Source organism: Raphanus sativus, chromosome 9 (genome assembly GCF_000801105.2).
Source record: "Raphanus sativus cultivar WK10039 chromosome 9, ASM80110v3, whole genome shotgun sequence".
In the NCBI taxonomy this organism is placed as follows: domain Eukaryota; kingdom Viridiplantae; phylum Streptophyta; class Magnoliopsida; order Brassicales; family Brassicaceae; genus Raphanus; species Raphanus sativus.
The window spans coordinates 35,561,870-35,576,361 of record NC_079519.1 but is presented as its reverse complement, the minus strand read 5'-3'; the positions used below and the strand labels follow the sequence as shown (position 1 = coordinate 35,576,361).

The 14,492-nt window shown below is 35.6% G+C and overlaps 3 protein-coding genes and 1 non-coding gene across 5 annotated transcripts; all 4 read left to right on the top strand.

Moving 5' to 3' along the window:
* The first annotated feature begins 1,909 nt into the window (after positions 1-1,909).
* LOC108826880 (kunitz trypsin inhibitor 4-like) lies at positions 1,910-2,627 on the top strand. The gene has a single exon (XM_018600224.2). It carries the CDS (start codon positions 1,971-1,973, stop codon positions 2,625-2,627), a length of 657 nt encoding a protein of 218 aa, XP_018455726.1. The 5' UTR covers positions 1,910-1,970.
* A 2,566-nt stretch (positions 2,628-5,193) lies between these two features.
* TRNAP-AGG (transfer RNA proline (anticodon AGG)) lies at positions 5,194-5,265 on the top strand. Its single transcript has one exon. It is a non-coding gene; the product is annotated as a tRNA-Pro (tRNA).
* Positions 5,266-5,964: 699 nt separating this feature from the next.
* Positions 5,965-8,257, top strand: LOC108825585 (serine/threonine-protein phosphatase PP2A-1 catalytic subunit). Its single transcript, XM_018598907.2, has 6 exons — positions 5,965-6,399; positions 6,825-6,939; positions 7,163-7,271; positions 7,344-7,421; positions 7,576-7,767; positions 7,859-8,257. Exons 1-6 carry the CDS (start codon positions 6,147-6,149, stop codon positions 8,030-8,032), a joined length of 921 nt encoding a protein of 306 aa, XP_018454409.1. The 5' UTR covers positions 5,965-6,146; the 3' UTR covers positions 8,033-8,257.
* A 499-nt stretch (positions 8,258-8,756) lies between these two features.
* Positions 8,757-13,494, top strand: LOC108825583 (probable disease resistance protein At1g59620). 2 transcript variants are annotated; one of them, XR_008939058.1, is made up of 6 exons: positions 8,757-8,909; positions 9,088-9,956; positions 10,047-10,193; positions 10,311-12,816; positions 13,068-13,296; positions 13,415-13,494. XR_008939058.1 is itself a non-coding variant. In XM_018598904.2 (4 exons), the coding sequence occupies exons 2-4, from the start codon at positions 9,095-9,097 to the stop codon at positions 12,737-12,739; spliced, it is 3,438 nt and encodes a 1,145-aa protein (XP_018454406.2). In that variant the 5' UTR covers positions 8,757-8,909; positions 9,088-9,094; the 3' UTR covers positions 12,740-13,040. The 2 variants fall into 2 exon arrangements, 1 of the variants encoding a protein (XP_018454406.2); XM_018598904.2 differs by lacking the exons at positions 13,068-13,296; positions 13,415-13,494 and having other exon boundaries at positions 10,311-13,040.
* The last annotated feature ends 998 nt before the right edge of the window (positions 13,495-14,492 follow it).

Below are 14,492 nucleotides of genomic sequence, written 5' to 3'. Positions count from 1 at the left end.
TACATCTAGAGAATCAAAATTTTGGAAACAAATTGAAACAAAAAAGCAGTCACCCCATCGTTCTTCTTTTGATCATCCAAACCGGATTCAATTGCGTTCTATATTTCATTAACATGTAGTAAAACCTTCATCCTCATTTACCAGACTGTATAGTTTATCGATGTCAACATCGAACATTGGATGGATTCAGATCCAAATTACTTGGTGCGTGGAGCCCTATGCACTCTGCCATCTTACTTACTTACGTGATCTCCTTCGCAGTCACCTAGGAACTAAGCTTTAACTTAAACTTAGAACAAGTCTCAGATCTTATTATGATACCAATTCAAATCTCTAAAACGCAAAGAATTATAACAACAGATTTTCTCATTGTTTTAGAAGCTTCTCAAAAACAAAACTCTTAATATTTTTCTTAGATTTTATAGAATTTTTTCATGAGACATCCTTATATTTATAGTGAAAGATAATTTTCTTTAACATGTAAAATATGGAAACACAAATCTAATCTAAATAACAAATTTCATTTTCTATTCTAATTTTTTTTTTGTGTTTATTTCTTAACACATTTTATATATTATTAAAACTGAAATACATTTTGAGATTTGTTTGAAAATATGAATAGCAGATAAAATGAGTACAATGTTGTCTAGAAACATAGATAACAGTATATTAAAAAAGTAATTAACTTAAGTTATTAAAAAAAATTGTAAGTCCATTATATTATGAAAAATTATCTATCTTGGTCAGCTTTAAATATATTAAAATGGCATAATCTAATTACTTAAAAATACAACAAATTTTAAACTTTATACACATATTTCAAATAAAAATAATTTAAAATTGATTTATATCAAAGATTGATTCAAAAATATACATATATTCAAAAATTCATTTTTACTAAAATGGTTTCCAATAACTGTTATAAAAAATATTTTCAATATATAAGAAGAATAATCATTCATATTAAAAGTATACTATATATCTATATTAATATCATTTAAATTTAATTATACATCATATACATAGACAAGATTGATTGTTTTGATATATTTACCCTAAAATGATTGTCGTTTAATTTATATGTGCACGCCAATTTATTACATAATAGTAACTAATTTTTTAGTTATTTAATATATAATTATGATTTTATTGTTTCATAATATGCAGAAAAATAAAATAAGTAATAAATATAAATATTTATTTTGCACAAGACAAATATCTTAATCTAAGTATGTATCTTTTAATAATTTAATCTTAAAAATTTCTAAATCTCAAACCAAAACAAAAGAACAAAATGAGAATAAACTCAAAAATCAATATTTATATCGAGCAATAACCAAAATGAAAAACCGATATAAATTGAGAAAATACTGAAAATCGATAGGATTGACACGTGAACATAAACTTCTTATAACCATAACTAACTTTTAAATTTCTAAATCATGATATGAAACCGAGCTGACATAGTTTCATTGTAAAAAAATAGCAGGCATGCGATTCTTCGGACTAATCATTAGATTTTTATGGAATAAGTGATTTTTTGACCTAAGATATTTTTAAAAAATGAGATCATCTCATTAGTAAACAAATTATGTAATTAAAAAAAAAGAAAATTAAAATGGTTTAAGGATCAAAAATATTAACTCGATAAAGAATATAAATTTTTTTTTCTCATACAATATTTATTAAGTAATTTTCATATAAATTATCTATAGGCAAACACATGTATTATCCTAGTTATTAAATAAATAAAAAACTTATTAAATGAGAGCACGATGAGCATACGTAATCTTATTCGTTATCCAAAGGTCCAAAATTCTATCCCCCCCCCACCATTAATTTTTTTTTAAGAAATACATTAAAAACTCGTGTAAGGAAAGTGGAGCATACAACTCAAATCTCAATGCACTAGCGTCTACAAAGCTGGTGTGTGCATGTTCCTTGTATAGTTGTATATAAATACCGATCACATGAACTTGCATTTTCTTCATCTAGTAACATTCAAATCAAACCAACTACACAAACCCAAAACCATGAATCCAATGTTTTACTTCCTTACCTTAACTGCTGTTGTGGCCGCGACTGCTAACGCTGGCGGACCAGTTCTCGATTCCAAAGGTCATTTAATATTCAGGGGTAGTTACTACGTTATCCCTCGCATCTTCGGAGCTGCAGGTGGTGGCCTGGCTCTAGTCCCCCGTGGTGACAAACAATGTCCCCTCTATGTCGGTCACGAAACTTCAGAGGTTCACATGGGCATTCCCGTAAGATTCTCATCCTGGATGTCTAGAGTTGGGTTCGTTCCCGAATCAGAGGACCTCAACATCATGATGGATGTTAAAGCTACGCCCTGTTCCCAGTTAAATTACTGGTGGGTTGCTCCGTCCGTCAAGGACCGTAAGACGTGGTTCATAGCGGCTGGTCCTAAGCCAAAAACTGACGAAGATTATTCCAAGACTTCCTTCCAGATCAAGAAAACTGGAGATTCTCTTAGAGGCTACAAGATTATGTTTTGTCCTAAGGGTAAATATTGCATGAATGTTGGGATCTCTAGGGAGAAAAATGGCGTTCGGCGTTTGGTTTTAAGCTCCAAACCATTCCCTGTTGTGTTCGTGAAAGCTACCTGAACAGAGACTTCGTCCTAAAAGAAACTAAAGACTACAAAGTTAAGAGGAGAAGAGTTGTAACCTACGTCTAATAATAAAACTCTATATGTGTTCATTGTTTTCTTTGTTCATTAATCATCAAATATGGAATAAAACATCTTTCCTTTGTTTCTTTTTTTACTCTTTTTAATTCTCTCTCGCCAGTTTAAGATTCACATAACTTGGAAACTAAATAGAAACATTTTCTCTTTTAGAATGATCACATATAGAAAATGCATTATCTAACACCACTGCACCGCAAAACTTCCACAGATAATTAGTTCATGCATATAGATAATTATATATGTGAGAGAGAGAGAGAGAGAGAGAGAGAGAGAGAGAGAGAGAGAGAGAGAGAGAGAGAGAGAGAGAGAGAGAGAGAGAGAGAGAGAGAGAGAAACAAAAGGAGTGGCAACACAAAGATAATCCTGTGGCAAGTAGTTCCGGTGAATGTTGGATTTTTGGTAAGTAACCCATATGAATCATGTACGTGTAGAATTATAGACGAACAAAAGAAGCGACCAACAATCCTCGAACGGCATGCTCTAAATGACAGTTTACCCTCATGTGTAATAATTATGTAACAAATGTGCATAGAAATTTGGCACGTGGGGTAGTCTTCAACACTTTATAACAAGTGTTTTTGAACATTTAGCAGGTCAATATGCTGACAAAAATAATAATTAAACTGGTAGGAGCGGACAAACTATCTAAAAATTTGATTAGATCTGTTGTTTGTTTCAATTTAATCCAAAAGATTTAGATATGGAAAAATCTCACGAGGGAATCTTATGGGACAGAACTACTCTCAGTTATGGAACCAGATTCTGGACATTCTGTCGACCAGCTCTGCATCAGGTACTATGAAGTTCCTCATGCCATATGCTTTCCAAACTTCAGTACACATCATCTGGCTTGAGAGGAACGACATGAGACATGGAAAGGCTCATCGACCCCCACATATTCTTATCAAGTTCATTGATAAACAGATACGGAACAAAATCAGCTCACTGCAAAGACGAGGAGGAAACACTAACCCAAGCATGTCTGTTTGGTTTCAGACAAGAGAATAAATTTAACATTTGTTCAAACTTTTTTACATATCTATAACTTTACAAATCAATATTAATATTCATTATTCACCAAAGACAAAAAATCACAAATGCTAATATTTTAAGAAATAAACAAGATTCTGATCCGTTTTTTAAAATCGGGTATATTTTTTTTGTTTAACATTTTTCTTTTTGAAACTTAATTTTCATATTTGTGTTATGTAAAAGTGATATATGCATTTTATTTTATCTTTAAACAAAGAAAAATAATAACTGAACTAAATCTATATCAATAGGTCATGTTCCTAATCCTATATATACATATATACATGTTTATATAATTATATAATTTATATATCTCTATATAAGCTTTTAACTATTTTTATTCACTAAACTGATTGTTTAGTTATTAAAAAAATTAAAGTAAATAACTTTTAAAAATTTATAATGAAATTAATATTTTATAATATATTTTTATGTTTATTATTTTTTTACGGATAATATATCCAATTAAAACACCAATTATTCCAGATATCTGAAACACCAAATATTTGAAAAGTTGCAGAGCATATCAAATTGGTAAACTAATCATTTGTGTGAAACAAAATAAATCACAGATACCTTTAATAAAATTTTGGATATCCGTTCCCCGTCCATCCCTACAATATTTTCTCTTAGCTTGTCTCCAATATATTTTAATGTGTTATAAAATCTACCAAATCAGCGACATTAATCTACATCTAGAACTTTGTGATGTTTTCATCGTGGTAAATATGTCTAGGGAAATTGGTACACATGACCCTAATTTTGTTCTTCTACGTAATAGTTTGTGCTCCAAATTGGGTTTTGCATTTGCAAATCTCTGAATTGGATTGGAAATTTCATTTAATTGTATTTGATTATGTACATTGGGTGCTTTACAGTTGTAGCATGGCTTATGTGTCGTTTAAGACATAACTAGAAACAAATAGATTGCATTAGTTGAATCGTAGTGGATTTAAAGTAGAAAAGAAAATTAATTGGATTTCATGCAATATGAGAACTAGGTAAAACTAGTATTACTATAAAAATTAGTATAATTAATAAAATTGGTATTACTGAATGAAGTTGCATTTTAATAATTGGAAAACTATTATTATGTTATGCATATTAGATATTTTATAATGGGTTTTTGGTATATTAGGACTTAGAATTGGTACAATTGTAGACAAACAGTATTACTGAATGAATTTTTGAATTGTTTTGGCAAGGATTCAATGAGCAACAATGTTAATATACATTTTAATGCGAAGATCAATGTTCCTCTTGCACTTTGTTAATGTTCTCAATTGGGATGAGTAAACTGGCATTAGGTTGAAATCTGAAATTGAAAAACCTTGACGGCTGTGTTTGGTTTCTTTGAAATTCATTGATAATCAGTTTAGTTTTAGATTTAGTTTGATTTTTTATGATTATATAATAGATATAAAATTAGTATTTAAAACTCTACCAGCATAGGGCGTTTGGTCTAGTGGTATGATTCTCGCTTAGGGTGCGAGAGGTCCCGAGTTCAATTCTCGGAACGCCCCAATTGTTTTTTTGTGTTATATATTAAATCTTTAATGGGCCAGTTTTCATCAATTCCTCTATCTTGTTGTGGCCCACGGTGGAATTTTCCCAGTCCTGATAACTATTCCTAGTATACCTTGCTTTTGCTTTTGCTGAATACAATCCCTTAACTACATTCAAAATGAGTTTTTTTCTTTGTTGATTAAATACATCAGCATCTATGTGTATCCACTGCATCTTACTATTGATTTTGGGAAAATATTTTATTTATCCACTACATGTCTACATGTGTATCCACTACATGTACTATTAAAAATCAAATGACAAGCTTTGTCAAAACTCATGGATAAAACGTCATACAATTTGCATTGCTCATCAAATACTCCAAATTTCATAAACATACTTAGTAGGGAAAGACTAGAAATCTTAATTGGTGTTATAGACTTAAAGATCGAATCAATAACCAGACTAAACCGGTCAATAAACCTTGTAACCTCCAAGCCAAGCGCCCAAGTGTGAGTTACTTAAATTACAAAACCCAACAAATAAACAAACTAACTTCTCAAGACCGAAGACAAAAACGAACTTCTCATCACCAACATATTCAAAAATCAAAAAAACCAAAGAGAAAGAAAGCGCCACCTGTCAGCTCCTTTTGACCCGGTTCCAAGCCATCACACAAAACTTTTTAAGAAGTACAAAAAAAGAAATACATTTGTCTGAAAATAATACTAAAAGCCAAATAAATATCTTCATTTGCATAGGGCGAGAGAGATAGAGAGACGGCGCGTGATGATCAACTCTTAAATATACCATCGGCGACTTTTATCCACTTCCTCCCCCCGTCGCCGCCGTGTTCGAATCCCAAGATTCGGAAGCCAATCGTTTGGATTGGGAGGAGATGCCGTCAAACGGGGATCTGGACCGTCAGATCGAGCAGCTGATGGAGTGTAAGCCGTTGGCAGAAGCGGACGTGAAGATCCTCTGCGATCAAGCCAAGGCCATTCTCGTTGAGGAATGGAACGTTCAACCGGTTAAGTGTCCTGTTACCGTATGCGGCGATATCCACGGCCAGTTCTATGACCTAATCGAGCTCTTCCGTATCGGTGGTAACCCGCCTGATACTAATTACCTCTTCATGGGTGATTACGTAGGTAGGTTTCTCTGTTCTTGATCGATCAATAGTCATAGATCTATGAACTGATTATTGTTTCTTGGATTTGATGAGCCTAATGTTTGACACCTATCTATGAAAAAAATTGCAACTTTGTTGTTGTACATAAAGTGAGCTTCATGTGAGTTTCATTTGTTACGCTTTTATTACAAGACCCCATTCACTGTCTGATTGTTATCTGTTGGTTGAAGGTTTGCTTCTGCAAAATTTGTAGTTGAATCTTTCTTTCTTTTTTTTTAAACTTTTTGGAGAGGTAATTAATCCAGTCGTGTGATGATTAGCTTGTGGTGTTTTGTTTTCATGAAGGCAGTCTGTGTTTTTGAATGCACGTATGTTGTTTGGTTCAAGTTTGATAGTGAATGTCTTTTGGTTTATCATTGGGCTTGATTGATTACGTTCTTGCAGATCGTGGCTACTACTCAGTTGAAACAGTCTCCCTATTGGTGGCACTGAAGGTGCGTTACAGAGACAGACTCACGATCCTGCGTGGGAATCATGAGAGTCGTCAAATTACACAAGTGTAAGTATTTATTTTCTAAATAAAAAAAAAACTAGTATTTTGTATCCTTCTGAGCTTAGTTTTAAAAGGGGTGAGGCGACCCTAGGCGATAAGGTCCCTTGATATGCAAGGCGAACAAAATGAATCGAAAAGATCTTAGTTTATGTGTCAGGACAGGAACCCAGCCTTCATTTTAATCTCCGGCGTTAACTCATGTCTGTTTTTAATTTTTTTTTGTACTCAGCTATGGGTTTTATGACGAGTGCTTGAGGAAATATGGAAATGCAAACGTGTGGAAGCATTTCACGGACCTCTTTGATTACCTTCCTCTTACAGCACTTATTGAGAGTCAGGTCTGAGCTCTTCTTATAAGTTACAATGTGTCCTTTCCGCAATTCACCTTTAACAACTGTAATTTATTACAGGTGTTCTGTTTACATGGAGGGCTTTCACCTTCTCTAGACACCCTTGACAATATCCGAAGCTTGGATCGCATACAGGAGGTAATTGATGATTATATATTTTTTTTAAAAAGGCATTATGGTCTGACCATAAGTAAATATCTCCTCTTTTTGTTTAATACACAGTTTTGGCCTCTGTAAAAGTAGAAATTGGTTTCAATCATCTGATATGGGATTATACTCTGGGACTGTATAGGTTCCACACGAAGGACCAATGTGCGATTTACTCTGGTCTGATCCAGACGATCGTTGTGGTTGGGGAATATCTCCCCGTGGTGCTGGTTACACATTTGGACAGGATATTGCAACTCAATTTAATCATAATAATGGACTGAGTTTGATATCAAGAGCGCATCAACTTGTAATGGAAGGCTTTAATTGGTGTCAGGTACTGTATTTAAATTATGTGCATAACATCGGCTGACATGTCTCTTTGCAAATATGGCTGAATCTTTGTGTGTTTGTGTGTGTATTGATAGGAGAAGAACGTAGTGACGGTGTTTAGTGCACCAAACTACTGTTACAGATGTGGCAACATGGCAGCAATACTTGAGATTGGAGAGAAGATGGAACAGAACTTCCTTCAGTTTGATCCAGCACCCAGACAGGTCGAACCTGATACCACTCGCAAGACTCCTGATTATTTTTTGTGATTTTCTTTCCACTTCTATTTTTTATTTTTATTTAATTCGAAAGTATGTTTGTTGCTGTATCATTGTAGTAGATGTGTCTCTTTGTTTCATTATGTTTGGCGATGGATGTTCCTAGTTCCACATGTTGGGATGTTTGATAAAAGCTGAAATGTACTTTGCATAAATGCAAGTGAATAGAACATGAGTTATCGTCTCCCGTTGACATATTGGATCAATTTTTATTCATGTTGCCTACTTCCCTATATTTGTAAAGCCTCCCTTTACGCTGTTGTGCAATATGCTTGTTCTTATGAGTGTTTGTGTTGATATGATTTTATTGAAGTCATACCAAAGAAACCTGATTTAGTAGCGATAGATGAAAAGGTCTTGTTCTTGGACGTTTGGTAGGTAGCACATGTCTTCTCATCAGATATTATGTTACTACTATCTGCGCACCACGAGACCAACAATGAAATTCTAAATGTGATGTTTTTGGTTTTCGTTTTGGTTATTTCTTATTGATCCGAACTTATATCACCTCATGGTCGAATTTAGCTTAAACCAAACTGAAAATAAAAGAAAACCACCTGGGAAACAAACTAGGCTTTAGTAAAACATGCATTAACTTTCAATTTGTAATACAAACTCGTATTGTGCCCTACTTATCTTTTGAACTAAAATGTAAGTGGCTACAAATAATGATTCAGTCCTCATCGTGAATATAAGTGGCTGCGATAGATTCACTTATCATCATGAATACAGCTGGTTTGTGTCGTTTAGTGTTGACTCAGAAAATCAACTCCTTGTAATAGGTCTTCCTTCAGCTGAGTTCTAACTCAAAACACATTCGCATATTTTCTTTATTCAGATCAGTCGGACGAATAGCTATTTTCAAGAGGTAATTTTTATTTTTGTATTTTGCATAATTATTTCATCTCAACTAATATTCATAGATTAAATCCCAGAAAATAGTATATTCAAACTAGAATTTGCAGAAAAATATTAATCGGACTATATGAACTCAATGAATGATCTTCCTCTAGTGGTTATTGATTACTTGTTACATGTTTGAGCAGGAGATTTATGGCTGAGGCACTTTTACCATTTGCAGTCGAGAGGCTTTGGAACCTCCTTGTCCGAGAAACTGAGCGCTTTCAAGGAGTTGGAGAGCAGTTCCATGGATTGAAAAGAGATGTGAGAAGGTTAAGGTGTTTTCTGGAAGATGCAGATGCCAAAAAACATACAAGTGCAACGGTGAGAGACGCTATCATGGAGATCAAAGAAATTGTTTTAGATGCAGAAGATATCATCGACACCTTTCTTCTAAAGGAAGGACTCGGAAATAAAAGTGGCATCAGGAATACTGTGAGAAGATTTTCTTGCGTTAGTTTGGAACGCAGGCGACTTGCTTTGGATATTGAAACTCTAAGTAGGAGGATCACTAAGGAGATACAAAATATGCAGAGTTTTGGCGTACAAGAGGGCACTGTCAGTGAAAGTCGTAAACCTCCACAGGACGAACAAAGACGAACATTTTCTACCGTTGACGAAAAAGACCCACTTGTTGGGATGGAGAAAAATATTGAGACATTGGTTGGCTATTTGGTGGAGGAGGATAGCAGTCGAGTGGTTTCTATTACCGGGATGGGTGGTATTGGCAAAACCACACTCGCAAGACAAGTTTTCAACCATGAGACAATAAAAAGTCATTTTCAAGGAGGATTGGCGTGGGTATGTGTTTCACAACAGTTTACAAGGGAGTATGTCTCACGGGAGATCTTGCAACAACTCAGTCCAGAAATCGAGGTGTTCAAGATGACAGACAATGTACTTCAATCAAATCTCGTTCGAGCGTTGGAAACACAAAAGTCTTTGATAGTCATTGATGATATATGGAGCGAAGGAGATTGGGACCGAATCAAGCATGTATCTCTGCCGAAAAAAGGTGAACCTCCTTATCTTACATACGTTAGGCTGTCTTTTTAAAGCTCACAGTTTGATCAAGAAACATTATGAAAATATTAATGGTTTGCAGGATGGAAGGTACTACTTACTTCTCGCAAAGAAGGAGTGGGATTACATGCTGATAGACATTGTGTCACATTTAAACCAGAATGCCTAAATTTTGAAGACAGTTGGGATCTTTTTCAAATGATAGCATTTCCTATGGAAGACACAGCTGGTAAGTTTTCATGGACGATCTATTTGGATTTTTGTTTTACAATTAAGTTAAATAAAGTTGACAACAATATTTAAAAGGCATATCCTTTACCGGCATTCTTGTAATGGATATGTGTAGAGTTCAAGGTTGATGAAAAAATGGAAGAGGTGGGAATGCAGATGATCAAATGTTGTGGAGGTCTACCCTTGGCAGTAAAAGTGTTAGGAGGGTTGCTGGCTGTGGAAGACAGATTGCATGAGTGGGAAAGGATATATGAGAATATTAAAACTCACATTGTTAGAGGCGCTGGCTCCGACGACAGAAATAGCAAATCGGTTTATGATGTTCTGTATCTGAGCTACGAAGAGCTGCCTGCTTATTTGAAGCATTGCTTCCTTTACCTTGCTCATTTTCCTGAAGATTATCAAATATCTGTAAAGGACTTGTCCTATTACTGGGCTGCAGAAGGAATGCCAAGGCCGAGGTATTGCAAGGAAGCAAGCATCCGAGATGTGGGAGATGGATACGTAGCAGAATTGGTGAAGAGAAACATGGTTATTTCTGAGAGAGACGTCGATACTTCAAGATTTGAAAAATGTCAGTTGCATGACATGATGAGAGAAGTTTGTCTGCATAAAGCTGAAGAAGATAATTTTGTACAAATTATTCAAGGCACATCAACTGCAAACCATGAATCTCCTGGTAAATTTCGCAGACTCGCTGTACATCTGCCTGATGAATCATTTAATGTGGAGACATCAGAGGTGACGAATGCAAGCCTTAGAACTCTCTTGATTATCAATGGTGAAGAATGGAAGGCAACAAGTTTGTTCTTTAAAAGGCATAAGCTGATGAGAGTGTTAGATCTCTCTGAGGTCGAGTTTGAAGGAGGGAAGTTACCATCTAGCATCGGGAAGCTCATCCACTTGAGATATTTGAGTTTATATGAGGCACGTGTAACTCACCTACCTTCTTCTATGCGGAATCTGAAGCAGCTGCTCTATTTAAACCTATATGAATATGGGGTTGTTGGAGTCTACATTCCCAATATCTTTAAAGAGATGCAAGAATTGATATACTTGTGTTTGCCAGTTAGATTACATGATAAGGTAAAGTTGGAATTGGGAAATCTAGTCAAGCTGGAGACGTTGAAGAATTTCTCAACGGAGCATGGGAGTGTGAGTGATCTCCAAGGTATGACAAAGCTCAGGACCCTTTCCATGTATATCGAAGGTCAAGGATGTTCCATGAAAACCCTATCTTCATCTCTAAGTAAAATTACACACCTGGAGAATCTTATCATAAATAACAGTCAAATGCATGCCCCTACGAATGACGGAGAAGTAGGATTTGTTTGGGATTTTGTTCATCTCAGAGAGCTGAAGTTGGAGATATATATGCCAAGGTTACCTGATCCCCAACACTTTCCTTCTCACCTTACGAAGATACACCTAGCGCAGTGTCGTTTGGAGAAAGATCCGATGCCGATTCTAGAGAAGCTGGAGCAGTTAAAAGAGGTTAACTTAGATGATGAATCTTTCAATGGGAGAAGAATGGTTTGCTCAAGGGGTGGGTTTCCTCAATTGCTAAAGCTATATTTTTATGGATTAAAAGAGTGGGAAGAGTGGATAGTAGAAGAAGGCTCCATGCCCCTTCTCCATTCTCTCGAGATTAGTAATTGTGGAAAACTAAAAGAGATTCCTCATGGACTGCGATTCATCACTTCCTTGGAGAATCTCAGTGTTAGCTTAAGGGGAGAGCAGTGCAAGATGATATTGTCCGAACAATACTTGCATTCTCGCCTTACATGCATAACTCTAAATGATTGTCGTTTTGAGGAGGATCCTATGCCTATTTTAGAGAAATTGCTTTACCTGAAACGGATTGATTTAAGCAACATATCTTTCGGTGGGAATAGAATGGTTTGCTCGAGGGGTGGGTTTCCTCAATTGGAAGCGATCTGGTTTTATGAATTAAAAGAGTTTGAAGAGTGGATAGTAGAAGAAGGCTCCATGCCCCTTCTCCGTACTCTCGTTATTAGTAACTGTGGAAAACTAAAAGAGATTCCTCATGGACTGCGATTCATCACTTCCTTGGAGAATCTCACTGTTAGGTTAAGGGGAGAGGAATGCAAGATGATATTGTCCGAACAATACTTGCATTCTCGCCTTACATGCATATATCTAACTGATTGTCGTTTTGAGGAGGATCCTATGCCTATTTTAGAGAAATTGCTTTACCTGCAATTGATTCATTTAGAGGACATATCTTTCGGTGGGAATAGAATGATTTACTCGAGGGTTGGGTTTCCTCGATTGGAACAGCTATCTTTTAATGTATTAAAAGAGTGGGAAGAGTGGATAGTAGAAGAAGGCTCCATGCCCCTTCTCCGTTCTCTCGATATTAGAGATTGCAAGAAATTAAAGGAGCTTCCTGAGGGGCTGCGATTCATCACTTCCTTGGAGAATCTGGCCTGTTATGGTATGGGAGAGGAGTGGAAGAAGAGATTGTCGGAAGGAGGAGAAGATTATTACAAAGTCCAACACATCCCTTATGTTCTATTCTAATAGTAATTTATTATTTTCGGCAAAACTGGAGTCAAGTCAGCAGCTGAAGGAGACTCTCAGAAATTACGGACTATCAGGTATTACTTAAGAATGAACTCCTCGCCACTTTCCGTGGATTTCATTGGAATGTGTTTGAAACTATGTGTGTTTACTGATTGGTTTTAGTATTAGTGGCAAACGGAGAATTTACAAAAATCCATATTTGTTTTTAGTTTCATGAAACTTAAAAACATTGACGTGGTGAAGCTGTTTGACGAAATGTCAACAGTGCAAAACGTTTTATAACATTTAGCTTTCTGTATCATAAGGCTCTGTTTATCTGCAACAGGAGTGCAGTATCAAATAAATTTCTGACGATGAAGGAAAGTGATAAAAGACCAAATGGATCTACTGATTCAAAAGGACTAGCCGACTAGGCCTTGTATTTCAGATATTCTTGCAGATCGTGGCTACTACTCAGTTGAAACAGTCTCCCTATTGGTGGCACTGAAGGTGCGTTACAGAGACAGACTCACGATCCTGCGTGGGAATCATGAGAGTCGTCAAATTACACAAGTGTAAGTATTTATTTTACTTCCTTCCGAGCTTAGTTTTAAACTGCACTTTGAGCTCTTCTTATAAGTTACAATGTGTCTTTTTAGCATTTAATTTTTAACAATTGTAAATTAATTACAGGTTTTCTGTTTACATGGAGGGCTTTCACCTTCTCTGGATACCCTTGACAATATCCGGAGCTTGGATCGCATACAGGAGGTAATTGATCATTATTTTGGTCTGACCATAAGTAAATATCTCCTCTTTTCGTTTAAGACACAGTTTTGGCCTCTGTAAAAGTAGAAATTGGTTTCAATCATCTGACATGGGAGATACTCTGTGAACGTAGGTTCCACAAGAAGGACCAATGTGCGATTTACTCTGGTCTGATCCAGACGATCGTTGTGGTTGGGGAATATCTCTCTGGTTACACATTTGGACAGGACATCGCAACTCAATTTAATCATAATAATGGACTGAGTTTGATATCAAGAGCGCATCAACTTGTAATTGAAGGCTTTAATTGGTGTCAGGTACTATATATGTATTATGTGCATAACATCGGCTGACATATCTGTTTGCGAATATGGTCTCAATCTTTGTTTGTCTGTATTGATAGGAGAAGAACGTTGTCACGGTGTTCAGTGCACCAAACTACTGTTACAGATGTGGGAGCATGGCAGCAATACTTGAGATTGGAGAGAAGATGGAACAGAACTTCCTTCAGTTTGATCCAGCACCCAGACAGGTCGAACCTCATATCACTCGCAAGATTCCTGATTATTTTTTGTGATTTTCTTTCCAGTTCTATTTTTTTTTTCAAGTTCCCGAGTCTTTTTTGTTGCTGTATCATTGTAGTAGATGTGTTTCTTTGTTTCATTTTGTTTGGCGATGGATGTTCTAGTCCCACATATTGGGATATTTGATTAAGGCCATGTTCTTTGCATAGTTGCAAATGAATTCACACGAGTGATCGTCTCCATTATTGGATCAATCTTTATTCCTGTTGGCTACTTCCCCATATTTTTAAAGCCTCTCTTGATGGTGTTGTTCAATATGTTACGAGCCTGTTGAATGATTTGTTAAGAGTAGAAAGAAGTCCAAAATTATGGTATTGTTCACGCATTTCATGAGGAATCACAAGATCTGTTGTTGGAGGACGAAGAGTCCCCATTAGCCCACAAGTCTCTAAGTTCACCAAAATGTTTAGGGAAAAAGC

Coding starts and splice junctions, on each gene's coding strand:
- LOC108825583 (XM_018598904.2), top strand. CDS start 9,095: ATGGCTGAGGCACTTTTACCATTTGCAGTCGAGAGGCTTTGGAACCTC. Junction 9,957..10,046: donor TGTATCTCTGCCGAAAAAAG/GTGAACCTCCTT, acceptor AATGGTTTGCAG/GATGGAAGGTACTACTTACT. Junction 10,194..10,310: donor TCCTATGGAAGACACAGCTG/GTAAGTTTTCAT, acceptor GGATATGTGTAG/AGTTCAAGGTTGATGAAAAA.
- LOC108826880 (XM_018600224.2), top strand. CDS start 1,971: ATGAACTTGCATTTTCTTCATCTAGTAACATTCAAATCAAACCAACTA.
- LOC108825585 (XM_018598907.2), top strand. CDS start 6,147: ATGCCGTCAAACGGGGATCTGGACCGTCAGATCGAGCAGCTGATGGAG. Junction 6,400..6,824: donor CTTCATGGGTGATTACGTAG/GTAGGTTTCTCT, acceptor ACGTTCTTGCAG/ATCGTGGCTACTACTCAGTT. Junction 6,940..7,162: donor AGTCGTCAAATTACACAAGT/GTAAGTATTTAT, acceptor TTTTGTACTCAG/CTATGGGTTTTATGACGAGT.